The sequence below is a fragment of the Chroicocephalus ridibundus genome, chromosome Z (assembly GCF_963924245.1).
Source record: "Chroicocephalus ridibundus chromosome Z, bChrRid1.1, whole genome shotgun sequence".
In the NCBI taxonomy this organism is placed as follows: domain Eukaryota; kingdom Metazoa; phylum Chordata; class Aves; order Charadriiformes; family Laridae; genus Chroicocephalus; species Chroicocephalus ridibundus.
The window spans coordinates 82316527-82340724 of NC_086316.1; the positions used below are offsets into that span (position 1 = coordinate 82316527).

A 24198-nucleotide genomic window follows, 5' to 3' on the forward strand; every position below is an offset into this window, starting at 1 on the left:
GATGGGATGAAGTGTTCTCTGACAAAGTGTGTTGACGATACCAAACTGAGTGGGGAAGTGGACACTTCACAAGGGAGAGCCACCCTGCAGGAAGATCTGGATAGGCTGGAAGAGTGGGCTAACAAAAACATTGCGAAGTTCAACAAGGACAAGCGTAAGGTCTTGCACTTGAGAAAATGTAATCCAGGAGTGCAGCACAAGCTGGGATCTACCCGGCTGGCGAGCAGCTCCATGGAAGGGGACCTGCGGGCTCTGGCGGACAACAGGCTCGATAGGAGTGAACAGTGTGCTGCTGCTGCTGTGGCAAACAAAGCCAACAGGATGCTGGGCTGCATCAACAAGGGCATCACCAGCAGAGATAAAGAAGTCATTATCCCACTCTACTCAGCGCTGGTCAGGCCACTCCTGGAAAACTGTGCTCAGTTTTGGTCCCCGCTATACAAAAGATGTGGACAGGCTGGAGAGGGTCCAGAGAAGGGCCACCAAGATGATCAAAGGACAGGGAAGTCTGACGTATGAGGAAAGGCTGAGAGAACTGGGTTTGCTCAGCCTTGAGAAAAGAAGGCTTAGGGAAAACCTTATCATCAGGTTCCAGTATTGAAAGGGTGGCTACAAAGAACATGCTGACTGCCTTTTTACATGGAGTCACATGGAAAAGACGAGGGGTAATGGGTACAAGTTGTTCCTGGGGAGATTCCAATCAGACAGAAGAGGAAAATTTTCACAATGGGAACAATGAGCCATTGGAATAATCTCCCTAAGGAAGTGGTAGATTCTCCAACATTGGGCACAAGTAAGATTCAGCTGGACAGTGTGCTGGGGTATCATGTCTAGACCATGCTTTTTCCAAGAAAGGTTGGACCAGATGAGTCTTGATGTCCCTTCCAATCTGGTATTCTATGATTCTACGTCCTTGGCACACACGAGGGGAAGACCACAGGAGACAGCAGCATTGAAGCGCTGCCCTTTGCCTGACGCAGGAGCACTCACCTAGGGTAGAAAGAGGAACAGAAATAAAGAAGGAGAGGGAACACAAGTAGCTCTGTGACCTGGTGGTTCTGGGCATCACCAAAGGGTATCGTGAAGAAGGATGTCACCGCGAACCAGTGAAAGGGAGCTTGAAAGGGCGAACATGTGACAGAGGAGCTCACATTGCGTCATGTGCTATGGTAAGAGCCTCCGGGACTGGGAGAACAAGATCCAGCCTGAGGCCAGATGAAATCCTGCCCACCATACCAGTATTTCAAACTGCCCTAGAAGCGATGCTGCTGGAAAGCTGGCCCCAAATGCGGAGCACATTCAACCGCCATGAGAAGGATTTCTCACAACAAATTCAAATGCTCAGAAGTAAGCAACGAAATCAGTCCTGTGATCAAACAAAGTACCAGCATGGGGAAAATACAGCTCAGTCACACTTGTAACATCAGAGCAATTGCTTACGCTTTTAGGCCCAGTGAGGTCAATGAGATTATTTTTTTGAATAAAATAAAACCACATCTGCACATGATTGCAAAATTGGGAGTCCAAATGCAAACACTTTCTACGAAAATCTGTCTTTTCCTTTCTTTTGCTTACCATGAAAATATAGAGATTAGAAAATGGATGGGGACCACGGGCTTGGAAAACTGGCAAACTACAAATCCCCTCACTTTAGATTAAACATTCTTGCACCGGTCATCAGTTAATCAGAAAAGGCTGAGATCTTTTAGCCTCTTAGGAGGTTAAGGAGCAGATTTTCTAATTAGTATAATTAAAGAAATAATACTAGGAAAAGAGTGCCCCTGGCATGGCGCACTGGGAAGGAAAAGGAGGAATTTTTTGAAGTGGAATTTTCCAAACTGTCCCCGTGCCGCAGCCATAAGGCAGCTATAAAACACATTGTAGTATATAGTTTTTGTGGGGGAGGAAGTGATACTCCATAGGAAAGTCAGCCACTCGGGACCCCATTGCTGCACAAAGGATTTGCTTCAGGTGAAGGCACTATTCCCAGCTTTATACTGCACTGACTGCCCTCTCATACCACACAGACATACCGGTGTAGGACAACCTAGAAGAACAGTTTTCAGCTTTATAGAAAAATCTTTTGATGTGTCTTCTCACAATAGCTTTTTTTATTACTAATGTAAAACAAATTAAATGAAGGCAAGTAAGGGTCGTGTCTAACAGAAAAGAAAGTTCAAACACAAACAGCCACTCTAATAAAGCCATGCTACCTTCCCTTTCCATATTCACCGCTTATAAGACACACAGAAAGAGTAGGTTACTTAAAGGGATAACAAAACTGGAATAGCGTTTCAAAGAAACGGAGAGGGAAGTTACAGGCTGATGTGAGTAGAAGTAACCTCCCTGGTCCCTTCCTGCACCGCCATTGCAAGTTGTGCTGGAATTCGCTCTCACACACAGGGCGGGATGTTCTGCCTTGATGGCAGGTTACGTTCTGCATGCGTGTGGCAGAGGGTGCAAGGTCTATGGAAGGCCTTACCCATGCCAGTCAAATGTGCAGGGCAAGGCAATTACACGTGTCTAGAAAAAAGAACAGGGAAGAGCAGATACATCTCTAGATTTCAGGAAAATTGGTTCAGAACACCAGTGAGCGACAAATTTAGCAGCCTGGCTATCATTAAGGATCTGTGCATAAAGATCTAGGACTTAACACAGGAAAAAAGTCAGGATGGGAACGTGAATACCCTGCATAAGAATCCAACACATGGATGTGTCAGAGTGCCTCTGACTACACACTCACCGGGCAAACCCTATGTGTTTTTCTTTCTCAACTCTAAAAGGAAGATACAAAAACCTCTTTTTTAACTTGCCTTGCCTGTCTTTACCCTTCCTTAGATTTCTCTGTGGTCAGGCAACACTTGAATCCTGCTGTGCTCTCTGTGACAGCAGTGCCTGGCGCCCACCAAATGCTGCCCCAGTAAGGCCCAGATATGACCCCTTTGACTTCAGAGACTCCTGGTGAAACGCCAGACTTTGTAGCCTGGTAGCTACAAATACTTTAGACAATTCATGGGGAGAGAGAGGGATTCAAGGCAGAGAGAGAAGCACTTCGGTAAAATAAATACCATCCTCTATGAAATAGCTAAGAAGGAGCGGCTTATCTTTCTCTGTTGACCACAGAAGGGGCTGAGGGCGACTAGACACCCATTTTCATGACAACCAAGTTAGGTGGGACAAATCTAGGCTGTGAGTGCAGGTCCACAAATGGTCTAGGCCCACAGTGAAACAGCTCCCAGGAGATACCGCGTGACTCTGTACGGCTAACAGCCATCTTAGGCCTAAATTCAAGATTAGATCCTAAAAACCCCTGCCTAACTGTGCTTTACCCGCAAATCATTCATCTCATTAGCCACCCTGATGCTGAGTACCTGTTGTGTGGGTAAAAAGTTAGATGAGGTTTTGTTAGTGATGACAAACAGGCCACATAAGTAGTAGCTTGTGTTACATCTGTCTCGCCTCACCTGAACCTTCTTTCATCTGCAGGACAAGAAAATAAGAAAACTTCCTGTGCCTGGAATTTCTATGTACTCTTCATTACACGTTCCCAGCTCATCCCCGTCTTCCCTTTGCTCTCTGTGGTTTTCCTCTACTCGCATGACAGAGAACACCTACAGCAAGTGGCATCATCTGACAGAAAATGCAGGATGCTCAGTCACCTCCTGCTGCCTGTGATGTCCTGGCTTTACTCTCAGACCAAGGAAAATACAACCCTTCCCTACGTTCATGCACTCCCTGCACACGAAGCAGCAGTTTTCAACTGAATAGGAAAATCCAGAATGATAACCCCCTTGACACTTCTCTCTGATTCACTTCACCGAAAACCCAACAGATCACTTATCTTCAGCTTACCCTTGTCTAAACTGCGTAGGTGACTCAACCCTACCTACGCACAGAATACCTTCAAAATACAAACTCTCCCTCCTTGGAGAGAGAAATCCCACTTAGAAGCAAATGTTATGCAGTGGTGGCTTAGCAACAAGATGCACCCCTGTGGGTAAGTCTTCTGCCAGGCACCGTGAGTAGCTAGCAAGGCCGCTACGTGTAACAAACCCAAGTTTTATCCAAGAGACAAGGAACACGGCAATAATTTGGAAGAATTGCAAGCCCAAAAAAAATCCCCTAAGGAGATATTGAACTTCCATCCTTCGCTCCAAGAAACCCCTTCCCTTTTTGGCCATCCCACCATGAATGGCCCTTTGAGGCTTCGCTCCCTTTTACACGTCCCATTCCTGGTTTGCTCGCGGTGTGTGGTTCATGATGGACATGGTCATCAACCCCTCTGGGGAAGCGTTATTGCTTCTCCAACACCAAACACTTCAGATTCACTAACCCTTGAATATCCTTAGTCACGACACCCTCCAGTTGCTACCAGAGCTCATTCTGGGGCTCCCTGCACCCATATTGCTGTCACAGCAGTGTCCATCCATAGGCATCCATGGGCAGAACCCTCGCTGGAGTTCACTCAAACCTTGCTGCCCTCAGCAGCTTATTGGAAAGTACATACCATTCATTTCTCTCCTGAAACACCTAAAGGCATAGGATTTCATCTCTGTGGGGTGGATAATGACGAAAGACATGTGACCTGGCAAGAGCGTCCACAGCACCAGAGACTTGCTCTGTCCACGTACAAGAGCAGCATTCCCAGAGGGCTAGGACAGCAACACAACTATTACAGAGGCACTCAGTAAAGGTTTCATGCGGGCAGATTACATACCATTTGATCACCCTTCAGCCACAAGACACCAAAGACACCGTTTGATTACATTAGTTTAACCAGAAAAGACAAAAGAATGGATTCAGGAAAGAGGATCCACACATCGATGCAGCAGACAGACCAGCCCTCCAAAACATAGTGGGGACTTTACATAAGGGAGCATGAGATTACATTTAGCCAAAACATGAGTGATACAGCTTTGGGATGAATTTGCCATGTTGTAATTACTTATTTTACTAAGCCAAAGCTGATATGAAGACAGAAGCACTAGGTTAGCAAATGCCCTCTGACACACCAAATGATACGTTGTGAACTGAGCATCATGCTGGCAATTAAGAGCAGAATGGCAGGAATAGAACAGAAAAGGAGACCTATCCTTATCCCTGAGATGTTTGCAGATGTGCAGAAAAGAAGCGGAGGTGTCTAACAGAAATAATTTACACCAAATGTGCTTGAGAAATGGGCCCAGGTGGATTGAGACCTCCAGGCTTTCTCTACTGAATATCAAACATTTTGGGTGGGGTTTTTTCAGTACAAAAATGTTAATTGTTTTATATTTTGCCTAAAATGAAAATTCCAGAAGAAAACCTTTCCCCTGACAGATACCTCCTGGAAGCTGACGTCGCCTCTCATCTTCAACACAAACAAGGCTCAGGAGTGGCAGATGCCAAAGAAGGAATTACACAGGAGGGATGCAGTATTCATAGCTCCAGCCTAAACTCTGCTGGGACCTTGTGGAATGGTCCTTCTCAGCAAGTCAAACCACCCATCAGCTCCTTTCCAGTATAGCTGAAAATCACAGCTGTAAGCATTTCGCTGCCTCCCAGGGTGGCAATTCTGCAAACAAGCAGGAATCCACAAGACTCATGTAGAGCAGCCAGGCAAAACCAGTGTCACCCTTCCTTCAAGCTAGAGCACATGGCAGGCCAAGGAATTTGGAAGCCTACAATAGGAGAGAAGGAATATCAGCAAGAATGCTGTGCAGGAAAGGCACATTGTCCCTACAACACTCCTTCTCCCAGAGGAGGCTGCTACCCTGCATGTTGCAGATTTACGTAATAAAGCCAAGGAGGTAACAGAGGCCCCATTTGCGACGTGACCGATAATCACGCCGTCGAGTTCTGCACATTCATTTGTTCCATTGTCCTTTCAAAGAATGATGGCTATTTGTAAGACTTGCAGAAACCCGTGCTTTTAGATGAAGCTGTGAGCAAGTAATGAAAGAAATGCACCCAAACAGCTCTGACTTCAGACACGTGGGGTTGTCCACATTCTCCTCAAATACACATAGCCAGATTTCTCCTGATGATGGGAGAGGTAACCACATACTGGTGCCGAGAAGACAGCTGCTTGCAGACATGTCACGAAGCCATGCAGGATTTAAGTTCTTCTGGGAACCCATCCAAAAGCTTTCAAAGGATAACTGAGAATCATTTATGCACACAGAGAAAAATGGCCAAAGGCCTGATTACTCAAAATAATCAAGCCAGACAGGCAACTGAGTGATTGCACCTCAGAGGACACACATGTCTGTTCTTCCTTCTCTGGCTAAATCACGGACTAATCTTTCTACAGTATGATTATTCGTAACAAATTAATGCCTTTTGCCTACAAAAACTTGTCTCTGTTTCATCAACGTGGGCCAGATCAAAACCTGTCTGACAACACTGGCCCAGGTTGCCCAGAGAGGTGGTAGATGCCCCATCCCTGGAGGTGTTCAAGGCCAGGTTGGCCGGGGGTCTGAGCAACCTGGTCTAGCTGAAAATGTCCCTGCCCATGGCAGGGGGTTGGACTAGATGGTCTTTAAAGGTACCTTCCAACCCAAACCATTCTGTGATCCTATGATAAAGTCACCTGCAGTCTACTCCTTGAAAGCCTACACCTGTAGATGGCCTCAGTCACTCAGCTCCCTAACAGAAAGAGAAACCTTCTTTCCCCTCTTACTGCTGGAAACCACAACATGGGCAATCTAGGATCACGTATGTGTTAACTCTTTAGGTACTTAAGGACATGCTGCAATAAGGCACAATGATTTTCAAATTCATCACGATAAGCTCACACCCAACCTTACGGATTGTGGAAACCCAAGGAAGAGGCTGCCTTCAGGGACTGCAGAACCTTTCTAGTTAACTCAGCTAAGGTCTCTGAGGAGGTCACGTGAGAAGCAGAGATTTGTGAGAAAGCCACCTGCCCCACACGCCAAGAAGTGCCATTAACTGCTCCTTCCATTCATCACATCCACTCCTAACCAGCCCATTCCCCTCCCCACCTGCTTTACCTGATTCCCAGCTTTAAACTACCAGTATTTTATTTGCCCTGCAGCATAACCAAATTTCATCTTGCTGATGCCCTGGCTGCATCCTACTGTGCTTTAAGGCAATCTCTTTGCAAAACTGACCATGACCAAAGGTGACTACCAATAAAGTGGGTTCAAGATTGGAAAGGAGAGAAATGACTGTATGAAAACGTCCACCTCACAGAAAGGCCATCCTCCCCTCATCCCTCAAACTCGGCTGTTCTCCAACACTGTAGCATTGTCTTTGCCCAACCCTAAATTGCTTCTCTTCTTCACCTGACTTTTCCACTACGCCTCCTCAGCTTCCCTCACTTTGCCACTTCTGGGTCAAGCAGCTTCACTCTTCTGGTGCAACTTCACTTTCTAATCTTGCCTGAACAAGAACAACAAGGTCCTGCCAGTGTGTTGACAGCAGAGCACAACCCTGCACACAGGGTTGTGAGTAGGGTGTATTATGTGATGTAAATTGATCTATTGTTTGCTTCAACCCCGTGTGTGGTGAGAACTGATAAGAACAATGCACTCCCCATAACGCTTCTCCTCCACGTTATCAGCCTCTGATCTTAATCCCAGGAGTCAATGTCATAATCCGTCACTGTTAATGAGCGTGAGCTCCCCTAGGCAGGGGCCTTATCTCACTTGGTATCTAAAGGGCCATATGAGATTATGGCAATCGTGCAATTAAGTAAAGGTTACATTGGCCTGAAAGTGTTAGCACTGGCTCTTTAGAAACACTTTTATGTTATCAGAGACCAGAGGAAGCAAAAGTAAATGCCTTTATATGCTACAACTCACATGCCTCTTCCTGGCACTTCCATCGCTGGGACCTTCCAACCCAGCAGATCCCAGTACCAACAACACAGAAAGAGAAATTGCCAGCTCTGGGCACCTACCAGCAGACACACATGCAAGTTTGAAGGCAGGATTGAGCAGGCTGGAAACGTGCTCAAAAGAGTTTGCCATTTATTGGCACCAAATGTTCCGTTTACTACCAGAAATGTTTCCTGAGGTGAAGGTAGAAGGCAAACACGCAGGCAGTGATACTTTATCAGTATGTCCTATTTCGCCCCGTTGCCTGCATCGATCAAAGTATCACACCCATTAAGCAAACTGAACTCTAGAAGAAAACCCCATATAAGATAAAAAAGCAACACAATCCCATCTTCAACCCGCCTTCTTGGGAACCTCTGCCACAGACAGCAAAAATTATTCCTTCTCCTGGCTCTTCCAGAGGCAGGTCACTCCACCAGGGCAAGGAAAGTTGCTGCCTTCATCTCACCTAATTCCTGCCCCAGCTAGAAAAGAGCTGATTTTGCACTGACAGGCTCTGCCAAGAATTCAAGTGAAGGTCTCCTCTTTCAATAGCACCTACACTGTCTGCCCTTCATAGAATCACAGAATTGTCTAGGTTGGAAGGGACCTTTAAGCATCAACCTAACACTGACTTTTGTCATGAATAAACCACGTCACTGAACACCACATCTAACTGTCTTTTAAACACCTCCAGGGATGGTGATTCCACCACTTCCCTGGGCAGCCTGATCCAATGCTTGATAACCCTTTCGGTGTAGAAATTTTTCCCAATACCCAATCTAAACCTCCCCTGGTGCAACTTGAGGCCGTTTCCTCTTGTCCTATCACCTGTTCCTTGGGAGAAGAGACCGACCCCCCCCGGCTACACCCTTCTTTCGGGGAGCTGTAGAGGGTGATAAGGTCTCCCTTCAGCCTCCTTTTCTCCACGATGAACAACCCCAGCTCCCTCAGCCAGGTCATACAGGTCATGAACTACATACTAAAATTATCTGCAGTGGTCCCCTTAAAGGCAAAAGTGTCTATAATGCCCGTAAAACACACTTTCCTCAAGTCCCTTGGTCAAACACAAGTTTTGGTACTCAGCTGGGAAGCAAGCGGATGAAAACTATCCATGTTATACTACAAGTACCAGGTCAGATGAGATGGTGCAGTGGTCTCCTCTGGCCATTCCACCCACCATCACTTTCAAAGCACATCACTTTCAAACACATGTTAGGCTATATTTAAGAGCAAGCATGATGGCTAGTTACCCATGCAGGATGGAAAACCTGTGGTTGACACAGGTGGATGGGCTGAGGAGCAGTCAAAGTGCTTCTGGAGCTGTAGAGCAGTAGATAATGCCAAGAAGAGAAATTCAGCTGAGGTTTGCCAGTGAGCAAGGGGCAATGGTTTAACAGTCTAGGCTTTAATCACATTACAGATGCATGACAGCTTGGGGCACCACGGTTAAAAAAAAAAAAAAAAAAACACACACAAAAACCAACCAAACAAAAAATACAACAAAAACAACATTATGTCTACATTTTGATGTCTATGATTTTGCATTTGGAGCAACGAAACACTAAATAGTATCAGACATCAGGAAGGGCAAACGACAGTAGAATGGTATGTTTCTTGGAGAAGATGCCACACTAAAGATCAGTCTAGAGAGGCTGGGTGCAGAGTATGAGTGAAAACAAGAGGCAGAGAGGTATTCTCCAGAGGCACATCCTCGAGAGGTGCATTTCTATTCATTGAAGCAGATCTAAGTCTAAGTGCTTTTGAATCTGCTTTGAGTCTGCAACATGAGACAGCGCAGTGGTGGTGGTGGCAGCCAGAGCTTAGAGCATTCATCAGCCCCATTGCTTCACTGGCCAAGAGTCTTGTGTTAAACAAAGCTCAAGACCTGCTTTAGATATCGTATGGACTGACGGCTATAACCAGCCCATGCTCCTTCCCAAGCTGCAGTGTAAGGGAGTGCATCTCTCATCCCAGAGAAGGGCTACGAAATCTACAGCTAAAGGAGCGTAAATCTCTTAAATCACCAGCTGCGCTCATTCAGCAGGGGAAGACAGAGCACATAAATCTTCACAGGCTCACTTTCAGTAGGAAGGGTGGGCAGGGACTTCTTTTCTGGTGGCACTTCAAGCGCCTTTAATCAGACACGTCATTAGGACTAGGCTAAAGGACAGATTTCGCTTCTCCATTTTGCCTGCTGGCTCACCCCCTTGCTCAGGCTAATCCCAGCATTGAAGAGAGACCAGACCTTCAGCACTTATTGGGATGACAGGATGGCCAGGGTAGGGGACGACAGTCAGTGGTTGGTAAGCTCACTTGGGTCTGAGGAGCTAAAACTTTCCATTGCTATCATTAAGCGAGTCCATATGTATCCCTTGTGAGTCAAAGGTCTCCTAGGGCTGTCATTCTGAATGGCAACATCAGGCATTTCGGGGCAAAGCTGTGATGAAATCAGGTGTATCTACACTGTTGATCAAGCTGGGGACCAAGCCCAGTGCTGAGATGAGATAACCCCACTGTAAAGCCGATAATAAACAGTCGCCCGATCCTGAGCCCCAGCGCTGCCTGGAGAAGGCAGACACTAGCATTATCGTGGCCCCAGGCTCATTCTCTCAATGGCTTTGACCCCCACCTTGGTGTGGGCAAAGTCGAGTACACGACATCCCTGACTGTCCGCACGTGTCCCAAACCCAGTTCTTCCTGGTCACAGCAGAGGCTTTTTAAAGGCAGCAGCAGGGACAGAAACACACGTCTGGGAGATCGGACCTGTTCTTCATCTCAATATATAGACGTGACATAGAACCCAACAGACAAGAAGTTACTAGAGAGACACTCCTTTGTTCTCCTTCCATCCATGATGCTCTGCCCATCATCAGATGCAAGTTATGTTTTTTATACAGTAATGGCCCACTGGGAGAAAACTACCCAAAAATGCATTCAACTTTCTTTAGCTGATTTCACCAGAGGCAACAAGGGCTCACCAGCACCCCTGTTGCTGCTCCATCAATTCGCTGCTGCAGCTTTCGTGATGGAACAGCCCAAGATCTTGCAGCAATGATATGGCAGGCAGGAGAGTTTCCCAGGTCGGAGCATTTTTAAGGGGGTAAGCAAACACCTCAGGCGAGCTACTGAACCTGTAGACTTTCAAATTGGATCAGCAGAAGCTTGACACAGCAGTGACCATGTTCTGCAGGAGCACTCAATGCCAGGAAGAAGGATCAGTGTCACCTACAGGAATGGTGTCTCATTTAGACACCCTCCATCCCTCCCACCCCTTCTGTTTTCCTTGCGCTGTAGGAAGCGCAAGGAATAACTGCGGTTATTTTTTCCCCTCCAGCTCAGTGAGGATGAAGTGGAGATTGGAAGGAGATTGGCAGCCCACAGCGGCTCCTCAAGAAGCTCAGGCCAGCTCAGCTTGTCCTGCCCAGCTGGCAGACAGCAGGCAGAGGGAAAATTCCTCAGGCCTCCCAGCTACTTCCCAGACCCAATCCCTTCAGGGAAGAGTGCCAGATTAGACAAAACGTAAGGCTTTTGCGTCGAACATGTGCAGACTGGCACATTCGAAGGATTAGGGGCGGGATTTACACGTGCCACTGAAGTAACTGAAACAGAAAACCTTGGAGCTGGAATCAAGGCCCAGAGAGAGGGAGGGAGAACTACTGGCTCCGCTCTGGTCCTTGAATAAGCAGGTGCGTTATCAGCACAGGTACAGCCACACAGAAAAGCTCACTGGGGAGATCCTCAGCGACAAACATGGGACCAGAAGGCAGGAGCTCTGCCGTGCCCATCTCCAGCTACGCGTTGCAACCTGGGTGCACATCACCACCCACCAGGACCAGACGGACGCTCAGATCACAGCAGTTTAACACGGCGGTCAGTGGAGAAGCATGCAAGGTGGCATGGAGCAGCTCCTGACAGGTCCAAAGGGCTTGGTTATTAGGTTGCTGTCTGCCCACGCATGTGGTGCAAGGGTTATCACTGACCGGAGGGCATCTGCTAAGAAATCATCCTGGCATGCTTCTGGGTCGCCCTGCAAATTTCATCAGCTGTCTGTCACAAAACACTGCGGGAGTTAGGGGAGGTGAACACTCTACGAAAGTGCTAACCTCTACAAGAAGTCAGCCAACTAGGAAAGGTTAAAAGCAGATGGGAAATACTGCTGGCCCTGTAAAACACTCATATTAGCAAGATACAGCTGCTGACCACCTCGATCAGTTTATTTCCACGCCATTCTCCCTTTTTCTGTGCATTTTCCATCAGATCATGCCTTTAAATTGCAACCTATATGGTATGGTATGGTATATAGGTATGGTATGCTAGGTAACCGGCGCCACTAGCACATGGTTACTGTAGTCAAAGCAACACCCGGACACTTTCTCAGCGCCTCATGAGGCCATCGCCTAGATTCAGGGCAGACAGAGGAGGCAAAGTCGAGGGAGCAAAGGCTGATATTGGCCTTCAAAGCCCCAGGACTGTTATTCACAGGACCAGACGTGGCCGTGAAGGTGATGGGGACATGAGATACTCCCCTTCAGCTGCCAAGGAGTATGCCACGAACAGGCCATACCATTGGCAGGATGGGCAGATGTCTCCCTATCCTTAGCTAAAAACTTGTCTCTGGCCTATATTCAGTCTCTACGTACTTGGATTTACAGGTTTCCCTAGTTTTTACTTACAGGTTCTTTTTTTCCTCATACATTTTCTGAGCGGGAAAACGCATACATTTCCATTCTCTTCTCTTTCTCCAGATTCCACGTATTTTCATAACACAAGAAAGCACCAGGAACTGGGGTGTCTCTGGGACCAGACCTGTGATTGTTGCTTCTGTACAAGCACTGAGGGAAGATAATAAAGTATCATAAAAATTGCTATCATTTCACCCTTAAAAGAGATTTACCAGGAAGAAAAACTGAATTTGATGAACGTGGAAGGCATCCTGGTTTTAGTGTTGGACCAGAAGCAGCCCTCCTTACAGGAATCTTAAGACACTATTTAAACACAGAACTGGGGAAAAAAAGGTCACAGATAACTGAGTCTGTGAATCATATAACCCATGGATGGTTTTGTTCACAAGATTTTTTGGCCGATTCAAATACTTTGCAAACATTTTCAGCTACACATTTTCAACTCTGCATTTTCAAACATTAAAATACTTATTTTCAAATAGCTATCTGATGGTCTGATAATAAAATCAGTTTAGAGATAAAACCTGAAGGATTCATACTTCTGTATTGATTTACCAGATACTTGTCTAGGAGATGCTAGAGAGAAACATCAGAGAGGGAGAGGTTCAAACTAAGCGTTAAGCACAGCTATTCTTTACATTAATCATTTATGCTTCACTGTAACAACTTGTTTTTAACATGGATTTCACTTTAATCTTTCACTTCGATCCACTGAGTCCCACTGTGCTATGAGTAGTACATGCTTAAAAACAGTCACAACACCAAAAAATTTACATCAGAAATAGATAAAATCAAATAGCATATGGAGGAAAATGGGGAAGGTATCCAGAAAAGGCACATAACACAGATGGGATAAGGATACAGGTCTCTTATTTGCTGCTTCCACCACTCGTACCCTCAAGTTTCTCTGCTGACAATGGCATGTATTACTTTTCACAGATATTAAGGACTGTTTGCAAAGTAGTGAGAGCACTGGGTCCTGATCCTCCTGTTCCCTGCGCAGGGACTGAGCAGGGGTCTAAGTCATTAGTTGACATAATACCACCCTCTGATGATCAGCAACAGGTCCAAGCCACCGTTAATAATCGCTAGGTACTCTCAGAGCCTCCTCCAAAAAGTCTGGGAAAACAGAAATCCCTCCTTTCACAGACGCTCTAACTTTGGACAGAAAAGGGATCAGAAAGCAGTGAACAGTCTTAATGCTACCAAATCTCCAAGTCTCTCCTCTGCAAGGTACCGAGCAGCAAGCTGAGACGGGAACACGCACAGAGAGTTTCAGGAGAAGGTGAGGAGCAAAGGGGAACCCTGGCACCGCTGCTGGGGGAAGGCTCTGGCTCCAGGCACAGCGAAAGTGGCAGCAGCTACTCAACAGCATCACCTTATCTTGGCTCTGGGAGCCCTCCAGTGGCTGCGCACCCCTCGCTGCCTGCAAGAGGAATGGTGTGGGTGCTGCTGCCCTCGTCCCCAAAGAGGAGAGAGGCAGCGGGACGCTAAAGTGCCGAGACGAGAAGAGGGAGTTGGACACCATCAGCCTTTCCTCCAGTTTAAAGCAAAAGCAGCAAACCTCAAGCTGAGCCTCGATAGGGAATACACGCTCCAAGGTTAAACTCAACAATACCATGGGATCACTGCATGGGAGATGACGTGGAAGGGAGCATGGTCAGCTCTCCACCAGCCCCGAGTTCTGCAGATTAGCAAGTTACAGAGTAAACTTGCTAAAGCTAAACACAGAAGGAAAGAGCAAGCATTTGCACAAGGATCCTGGGCAAAGGCCAGTGCTCAGCTTATTTCAATCACAGGCTAACAGTTAACAACAAGGAGGAGAACAACTCATGACTCATCAGGGACAGGGAGACCGGAGAGAGCAGGGTACCAGGGGACATCAGAGCACTCTTCCACCACTGAACCTTGGCACAAGTGCTCAGATGATTTCAAAAGCAGAGGGGTTTGGGTTGTTAGGTTTTTTTACACCTAGGCATGACAACAACCAGTGAGCATGAGGGGTAAAGCACAGCTGGCTTGCAGGCTCCAGGTTCAGGAGGAGGAACTGCCTCAAGCCACCTCCTTCGGCAGATTGCAAGACCCTCCTCAGGAGCACTTGCAAGCCATCCCCTTTTGCCCCATCACAGGCATGGAGTGGGTGTCCACAGCCCCAACCCGCGGTCCCCTTCCTTTAGATGGAAAAGGGTAATGCTCTGATTCCCTCTGTTGCATTTTTCACATGACTGACCACAAAACTATTAATATCTGAATCCAGAGCTGGTTCAGCCAGACAACTCATTCCCTCCAAGGAGAGGAAAACCACAACTTCTTCCATCCCTGGAAAAACCTTTTGTGACTGCAAGACCAGCAGCTCAGATGTAGTAAGGACAGTTCTGGTTTGCTGATACACCTCAGTGGAGAACGTCAACCAGCATGAGAGAGCTCGGCTTGTTTCTTCTGTGCCTCCTTCGCATCTCCAGGAAGGGTGAGTTCTGAGCTTGCTGCGAAACCTGGTCTGACCAGGGCTTTTCCTCTCACTCTAGTCGAAGTGCCAGGGAAAATGCTTGGCACAACGAACTCTCCAAGAATTGCACTACCCATCGCAATGCTTAAAAGGATCATGAAATTCCAGGTGCATGTGGTAATACTGGAAAAAACTCACAGGCTTGACTCTGCAATTGTCAGAAGTCTTTGGTATGGTGTTTTTTGCATTTTTTGCCTTTTTAACTTGTGCAGGGAGTTATTCTTCATCTAACCTTTCCCCTACATTGTCAGTTGGATGTAGCATGTCCATCACCACCCAGAAGTGCTCTTTCATGTTCCTGGGGGTTATTACGCAACGGATGCAATTTACTCCAGTTCCACTGAGCACTTAAGCTCATGTTTAACTTCAAGTATGCACTTAAGTCCTGTTAAACTCAATGGATTTGTTTAGATATACTATCAAATAGTGTTTGCTAGAGCAAGGCTAGTGTCTGTGGTGGTCTCCAGCTTTTGATCTTGTTATTGTGTTCATGACCTCAAATCACTTCCACTGACAACGAGCAGATACACGGACCTGACAGCTCCTTTCAGGAGTTACCTGGTGTAAGGTGTGTAGGCTATTTGCCTACGACCTTCAATCCCATGAACAAATGAAGGCTGGATATTAGCAAGAGGAAGCCATAGAAGACGTCCCATGCTGAAGCTTTAAGGTTAAATTATACACAAGATGCTGACAACTCCCTCCACTCATAACCAAGGCAAACTGTGTTTCCACAGAAATGGGTGGAGCTGATGACATTAGAAGTACTTATTTTTAACATTACTTCTCATGTGGAAGGCAAGAGAATGTTTATGTGCTAAAAAGAATGTTCTTTGCTTAAGATTTTTAAAAAAAGGGCAAACCAAAAAGGTAGCGGGTAAAAGCAAATCATGTACTCAGAAGCACATGATCGGCAGCTCTCCAAAAGTAAGGGTCACGGCAGTGACATGCTGCCAAATAACACAAAATAAACTAGAAAGCAATAGCATTTCCTGTTTTCACTGATAGGTCTTTGTGCTCACAGTCCATGAGCTTGCCGGAGCTCGCGTGACCATGTAGCCTTGTATATGAGATTACCTGGGCTGCAAAACGTACTCATCTAGTTATAATGAATGACAAGGCAGCCCGACTCCAGATCTCAGTTATCAAAATACTGGCTTGGCCCTGATTCCACATAAATAACTGAACAGCAGAGAACCGGTCCCATGTTGGCCTTTCTCCATTGTGCAGCACACAATAGATTAATACAAGCTGCACTGCCACTGCGGTATTTGCCAAATATTATGGAGAATAGATATAAGAACAAGCAAAAAATCTTATCTTAGAGTTTACTTGATTACCCTGACAGCTGAATGCCCACAGATCGCAGCGAAGCCAGACAGACCAGGGAGGGGTGGCAATTACCCACAGGATGCCTTTACATTTTTGCAGTTATTCTTAGCTATTGAGGGGAAAGCTCCTGATTTAATGAAGCCATCAAGTGAGTTTTATAAGACAGGAATCTATCCACAGATGTTCCTGAAGCCACAATCTGCTGCTACAGCTGTACAATTAGCAAGATAGTAGATAGATACACGTATCTATATGGAAAGCACTGCCTACAGGTGCTGTTTGTTGACGCTGTTGGTTCCTGGGGAAGAGAAATGGATGAGACATTGAGTCTCCCTTATAGACTTCAGAGATGCAGAGTGCCCAGTTAGGTGAAGGCTGTTTTCATCATCAGACAGAAACCATCAGACTGGGTCTGGTGGCGACAAGGTTCACTCCCCCTAGACTGTGCTAGGATTTACTGTGACTAAATTTGGCCAGGAGAAAAAAAATCCCAACCATTTGTGACATCTCAGCTGGAAAACTCAGAATTTCCCCTGCCGTGACAGCAGGACAAGGCCTGTCTGGGAAGATACCAGCAGCCAGAGTCCACGCAGTGAAAGCCTGCTCTGCTGACGGGGAGATGTTCTCCCCACTGTCAAGGGCATCCTCCTTCCAATACAGGGAACTTGCCTCTTCTCACCAGCCCGTGTAAGATGAGCATCTCCAAGTCTTTATTCAGATGCTGTCACAGCTTAGGAGTAAGATGCTCCTTTTGTGATGATAGCAGCATTGAGCACTGGAAACATCAGCTGTTGCTACCTTCCCCAGGGGTAATGCCACCACCAAAGGATTTGTGGAACAAATACTGCAACGCAGGAGCGTGTGTGCCCGTGCACTCAAAGACAGGGCTGCTGCACTTACTGCACTTCAGTGCCTAAAGCCACCAGATCTCTGAACACATGCAAAACTTTTCTTTTTAGATATTTTATTTTTGAAAACAAAAAATAAGAAGAGGCTTATTCCTACAAGCACACAAATGTCTGTTAACTGCAAAAGACTGTTACACAGCTTAAGCTGCTATTGTCCTCTGGACAAACAGGAGGCCTGCTTAAGCATTAAGTCACTTGTAACATGAGCTAGTCAGTCCCCATAGCGCTGCTGCAGACTGGTACCAAATCCAGCCACCGAAACTGGTCTGCACAACCACCCACAAGTCCTCAGCAAGAACACCAAGCAGCGCAGGGCTCACCACAGGAACAGACCACCCATTTTCTGAGCAACAAGAGGGCAGATGCAGGAAGAATGCCCAGTTTCCCTCTTAAGCACTCCAGATAAATCAGTCTTGATCATCTCTTTTTTGCTTCTAGGTGTGCAGTCCAACAGCTGGTCTGTTCACGTCCCATCTGATGTTACGGGTGAACTTGGGAAGATGGCGATCCTGCCCTGTACTTTCACACACCCCTACAAAACGTTTGACCGGACCCTCACTGCCATTTGGAGGATCAAGGAACCTTACAACGGCACGATCGTTTTCAAGTGCATTAGTCAGAGTGCCAGTGAGCTCTGTAAGACTGCCATCAGCTACAAGAACAAATACAAACTGCTTGGCAACCCCCGGCACAAGGACCTTTCCATCAGGATTGACAATCTGACCTGGAGTGACAGCGAGAGATACTTCTGCCGGGTGGAGTTGTCCGGAGATATCCACGACAAGTATGAAAGCAGGAATGGGATAAAGCTGCATTTGATTGGTAAGAGGGCATGAGAGTGCCAAAGGAGGCAAAGCCACCCTGAAGCGAGAGCCATAAGATGTGGAAACTAGTGAGGTGGTAACAGAAGTTGACCTAAGATGGTCTTCCAAAGGGTTGGCTTTTCCGGCTCTGGGGTTAATTTATAACATTTGGTCAGGGAATACTCATTGCCTTCTGCAGTCTTTCAGTATGAGGTGATGCGTACAATGCAGGGAAGAGAACAGGAGCAAAACCGGTAAGGAAATAGCCAGGCTCTGGCTGCTGGGGTAAGAGACAGCCAAGTCCTGGGCATTCATGCCCATGGCAGGGGGCTTGAACTAGAAGACCTTTAAAGGTCTCTTCCAACCCAAACCATTCTATAATTCTATGATCCCACTTTGCCCCTGCAGCACAGGATCTGTGCAGGCAGCAGAGAAGCAAGCAGGGGGTCAGCTGCCCATGGGATGAGGTAAAAGAGGTCCTTGTTATCAGGATTTAAACTGGAGACCCTGGCTGCTGAGTGTGAGTTAGCGAATGCAAGGACAAACAAGCCTGGATGGTCACAGGGGCCTGGGAAGACAAGATACCCAGCATTCATGTGTCATAGGTCCAAACTCCTCTGGAGAAGGAAAAGTTTAGTACAAACAGCCTGAAAACCATCTCTGATTAACAAATGTCCAACTTGGGTAGCTGGCAGTGTCTATTAACACCTAAAACTACACCCAGATTAGAGGATTAGAGGACACAAGGGGGAGTTTCATGTCCTCTTGAAGGTTCTTACTATCTCCAGCTTAGGCTGAAACACTGTTTTGAATCCTGAGCAAGAAAAAAAGCCCTGAGCTCTTACCCATACCTGGCTGAAAGCATCTTCAGCTGCCATGGTCACACTTAGCTAAGCACACCCAATCCTGTCCCTCTGGACAGCACATAGTCCCAGGTTCCTCCAGTTTTAGCCAGAGGATCACTTAGAAACCACATGGGCAAGAGCCACAAGGCAAAGCGTCTTTGAGGCAACACTAGACAACAGTCACACAAGGTGAGAAGTCCATCCAGAGGGTGGGCATTGCATGGAAGTGACACTTGGATCCCCAAATGAGCCTGGGACCCCTTGTGATAGCTGTTGGACGGACATACGCAGCGCACTGCTCCTTCCTGTGGAGCCTGTAGACTAAATAGACACAGGGAAGGACAGAAATGCACAAAGGCGAACCACATTGCAGCCAAATCTGAGTCTCAAAGTCAGACACTGCCCACCAGCTCCCACTGAAGCCCACATGCTGTTCATAGTACGGAAACCCAACACAAGAGCCCACCGCTGCAGTGGGACTGGTTTGCTCCGTCAGGTGAATTATATAGCTGAAAAACACCTCCTTTTAGAGCTGCTCATCACAGCAGAGACACAGCACAGGTGAATCTCCATTACCGACCACACAGCCCTGGCTGTGCCCCTCCATGCCCACGGTTCCCACACTGCCTGTGCCAAATGCACCCCCGGGCTGCGACGTGCTTTGTTCACACCCAGCATTCAGTTATAAGGAGACCTCGTTCAGGAAAGTGCTAATCCCACCTCCCCGGGTGTGCTCACAGATCGAGGGAGCACGAGGAGACCCAAGTGGCTTTGGGAACAGATTCAGACCTTGCTCAGGAGTGTAGAAGTGCTGCGTGTTGGACGATTTTGCTGGTGAAGTGATACTGCCTTACGCCTGCTGTGCACCGCCGGCATCCAGATGGGACCTGAGGATGAGCTCAGTTACTTCTTGGGAAGTTCTGCGTAGTCAAGGCTCTCCTTCACTTGGAGCAGCTCCTAAACACCCACACACAGAGCATGACCAGGGCAGGATGGCAGCAAAATCCGTCTCTCACGGGCTGCCTGGATTTTAACATCAGAGGAATGATAACGTAAGCAGAAAAGGCACCCAGGCTGCACCCCACTTTGGGAGTGGGCCCCAGCAGTATGAATGGGAAGAGTTAAATAATGCTTAAAAGGCTAATTTAAACACCAAAACACACAGACATGTGACAAATAACACAGCCAGCTTTCTCACAGATCAGTCCTCCAGCCTCAGACCCCTCCTGCATTACACAGCCAAGGGGCAAGACGTGCTGTAGGTGGTTGCAAGCTATGCATTTGCTGTCCAGCCTGACAAAAAGGTGAGGTAAATATTGAACTCCTGCTTTTCCTCCGTGAAGACATTCATTTAGTTCCCTTCAAGTTTTCACAATGCTTTTAGGAACCAAATGCAAGAAATGGGCCAACAGGTCCAACAGGAAAGGATCAAAGGGTAAGACAAGCTTGGTCATATCAGCTACGGTTCCTTAGCAGACTAGACCAAAAATGACATGTTCAACAGCATCTCTCTTAACATTTTGCATCCCCCAAACGATCTTTACCACTGTTCATTCGGTCACACAATCGCATGTGCTACAAACATAGGATACAAAATTAGTGGCCTTACCTTGGGATCGCTGTGATACCCCAAAGCAACCAGGAACCTACAAGAGCTGTTGGATGGTCACTACGGGGTTGGAGGAAAACATCAAAAATAGGTTGTATCAAAAAATGGAAATGTTCCCTTTCAATAATTTGCCAAACCTAGCAAGTTTTAGGCACCAAGCAATGGACTTGCACAAACAGATCCCTCTATTGTGCTCTGGATGTCAGAGACCAAGGGAACAGCCATGAGACACTTACAGGAGAGCACCATGGTTGCCTTGTCCTGGACCACGTGCAGATGCAGACAGTCCAAAAAGGTCACCAACTGCAGTTATGCCTGTATCACAGATAGAACCGGGCTGTGATTCATGGTGCAACTGCAGAAAGCAACACATCTTCATGGATTATTGCCCTACTACAGTACCGGGCCTCTGCCTTCTGCCACCACAGAAGGTCACAGCAACTCAAAAAACTGTATAAGGCTTTACAGGGATAAAACACAAATAGAGTACACATTCTTGCATGCAGGCTTTGCTGGGCAAATCCCTTTGTCCCTCTATCCAATACAGGCAGGGTGGGGAAATCTAGGGAAAGACAGTGCTGAGAAAAACAAGGGAGGTTTGATCCCAACGTGATATAACACACTGAGGGTCCAAGACCAAGAGCTCATTCCAGGGGTTTTGCATTAGACCTGCCTTTGAAACCTGATGCACTTTACCTCCCCTGTGGTGGTTTCTGCAGCTGCCCCCAGGATCATCAACATCACCGTCAGCTCCAACGGGGATCGCACCTTCCAGGCACGCTGCACCGCCGAGGGGGAGCCAGTGCCTGCTCTGACCTGGACTGGACCACCCTACAGCAACCTGACCTCCATCACCAGCATGAATCACCGCATCACCAAGGAGCTCCGGTACCTGACCCACGATGGAAAATACACCTGTACTGCTGTCAACAGCCACGGGAGAGCAGAGGGGGCTGTGTACTTCTATAAATTCAAAGCATCCAACAGCTCCTTCTTCCTGATCCTGATCTTTGTGCCGCTGGGAATTAAAGTGCTCATTTTGCTGGTGATACTGGGCTTCACCGTTTTCTCAAGAGGGGGTACGTATCGCTGTTTCCCTCGGTAGTCTTCCGCCACCAGACCGGTAACCAGCGACTGAATGAGGCAGATAAAGTCAGGCAGGAGGATTTCGTTGTGTTTTGTTTTCTTCTTAAATGATTATATGATTTTCCACCCTGGGAGAAGGACATTTCTAATGGAAAAATTTAAGAACAAGTCAGAGGAACCTCCTGGCTCGCTGCTCGCAGCCTGCAGACAGGAGGTCTCCTTCAGGAAGGGACCTTTGAAATGACAGAGGGAACAGGAGTTTCCCTGTGCCGAGGAGAAAGGTTAATAAACTAACAGATGGGCAACTAGCAGAGAAACTGTTGCCTGCACAACCAGATTTCTAATTATTTTTTTTCTTGAAACAGACTAATTACTACCTCTTCCCCTGTAGCCTGTGGGTAGGATTTATCTTTGCTGCACCCCACGCAACAGTTTAATCTCCTGTGGTGGTCATCCTCATTTTACAGACCACCCCTCTCTGTCCCCTGGGCCTCGCTACCCAAGTACTTCCCCACCGTTGGTGAAATCCCACCTCCCAGACACAGCAAGCCCAGGAGAGCAGGGAAATCCCAGCTCATAGGAGATGAGAATCAGCTCATGGACTAAGGGATGAGACCTCCCCAAGAAGCCTGGAGGCCGCTGGCCCCCAGCCCACCACCCTGCTGTGCAATGGCACGGGGAGGAAGGGAGAGGAGGGACTCCAGGCTCTGCCTCTCAGGCTGGACGAGATGTCACATCACCGTGACTCATCTGTAGACAGTCTGATGTCAACATCTTGCAAAAGCCACCGCTTGCCTCAAACTGTAGAAATTGTAAGACAAATCAGAAACGCTTTGCTCCTTATAATCCAGTGCCCAATTCCCACCATCTTGAAGAGGACGACATGTGTGACAAAAGGTCTTCTCCACATTCACTGGGGTCTCACCACCACCCTCCAGTGCAGCCTCCTGACAGCTCTAGGTCAGTCCTGGCTCTGCAGCTCACTGCAACCACATTGCTAACCCATGTCCTCCTTCCCACTTCACAGGTCCCTCCTCTGCCCCATCCAGCCTGGCCCGGTAAGGACGTCCTGCCTTCTACTCATGTTATGCAGCAGGAGGGTGGAGATGGCTAAGGAGAGAAACGCAACATGTCCTTGGTCTTGGCAACAACCTTCTGGCCTGAGAGCAGGCTCCTGGAACAAGGACAGGGTTGGGCTGATCGCCAGGCGAGCTGGTGTGAGGGACCAAGGCTTGGGCACTGCTGGGAGGAGGCTCTGGCTTTGGTAGGGCTGAGAAGAGACCCCACTGATGCGAGGACATGGGTTTAGGGCAGCAGGTTAGAGAGACCGTGGCACATGGATGCTGTAGCAGTAAGGGGCTAGCAGAAGTTTAGGTGGGTCATAGGCCCAGAGTGTGGTAGGAAGCCATATTAAGCTATCAAAAGAACCCCTCACTCAAGGGACAGATGAGGGGAACAGGCTGGGATGGCATCTGCAGTAGGCTGATGAATGATGAACGAGAGAGCGAAATTGTGCAACAGAAACCTTCCCCCCTCTCTGCGCCCCAGTCTCTAATGGAGCAGAAAAAGGGCTCAGATTAAAGCTGATGAGCTCTGCTGAGTCTAGAACATACAGAGATGCCAAACAGCCCACCTCAGAGCCAGCTCAGGTGTGGCAGGGCCCAATCCTCTGTCTAGCATCCATACCATGCTCCCACAGCACCCACGGCGTTTACCATTATCCAGCACAAGACTGTTCTTAGACACCCTTGACAGCTGCGGTGGCCAAGCTAGGAAGGGATGGGGAAAAAAATCCCACCACCTTACCCCACCTACCCAAGAAAGATGGCCATTTCAGCACGACAGTGAAGCATACAGCATTAGGACACAGACAAGCAACAGGGAATTTAATCCTACAGTTAAATTTGTAATAATTACTTGCAAAAGCATAGTTTAGCTGATTTAAGTGTCCAAACGATACTGCACCCTTGATTGTATTTGCACAGATACATGCATAGATAGATGAAGCTTAAAACCCAAGATCCTCCACACTCTACATAAGACAATCCTTCGCAGGAGAGGTTTGCTCAATCTCCTGAGGCTTTGAGGAGCAGGACAGTAGTAGAAGTTAATGCTAATGACGCAGGAGATCATTCTGGATGCTTTAAGATGTAAAACATTAGTATTTAAGCATCTGAGTTGCATCTACCTGCTGCAGAGGGCAGGATCCATATCAAACAGTATTGCAGACACTTACTCCTACACTCCTTAGCTATTAGCTGAAGCCACCTGGGAAGTCTACAGCAGCCAGAAATGTGTCTTCACCATATTCACTTCTTCCCCTGCCAGGCCACAGCTGCAAGACTCCACCTATGAGAACTTCGACCGCAGACTTGGCGGCAGCCAGACTTTGCCGACAGAAAGAACAGCGTCGAGACACAGCTGAGGACCTGGGCGATCTCATCCGCACCCGCTTGCACCGTTCGAATTCCTGCCTGCTCCGTACAAGCGCGCCTTTCACAGCGAACGTAAGACTGACGTTGACTGATGTGCAGAAGGTCAAACAGACCTTGCAGGTGCATGTTTTCCATCTCTGATGCTGCTTACAAGAAGGAGAAGCCT

General features: G+C 47.5%; 1 protein-coding gene across 1 annotated transcript; it reads left to right on the top strand.

The window, feature by feature from the left end:
- The first annotated feature begins 14923 nt into the window (after window positions 1–14923).
- Window positions 14924–24198, top strand: SIGLEC15 (sialic acid binding Ig like lectin 15). The gene is made up of 5 exons (XM_063320482.1): window positions 14924–14975; window positions 17693–18076; window positions 21231–21590; window positions 22625–22655; window positions 23926–24198. The coding sequence occupies exons 1-5, from the start codon at window positions 14924–14926 to the stop codon at window positions 24020–24022; spliced, it is 924 nt and encodes a 307-aa protein (XP_063176552.1). The 3' UTR covers window positions 24023–24198.

Bases quoted from the DNA above. Each gene is read 5' to 3' on its own strand.
- SIGLEC15 (XM_063320482.1), top strand. From the start codon at position 14,924: ATGAGAGAGCTCGGCTTGTTTCTTCTGTGCCTCCTTCGCATCTCCAGG. The intron at 21,591-22,624 runs GTACGTATCGCT...CCCACTTCACAG, and splicing joins CACCGTTTTCTCAAGAGGGG to GTCCCTCCTCTGCCCCATCC. The intron at 22,656-23,925 runs GTAAGGACGTCC...TTCCCCTGCCAG, and splicing joins GCCCCATCCAGCCTGGCCCG to GCCACAGCTGCAAGACTCCA.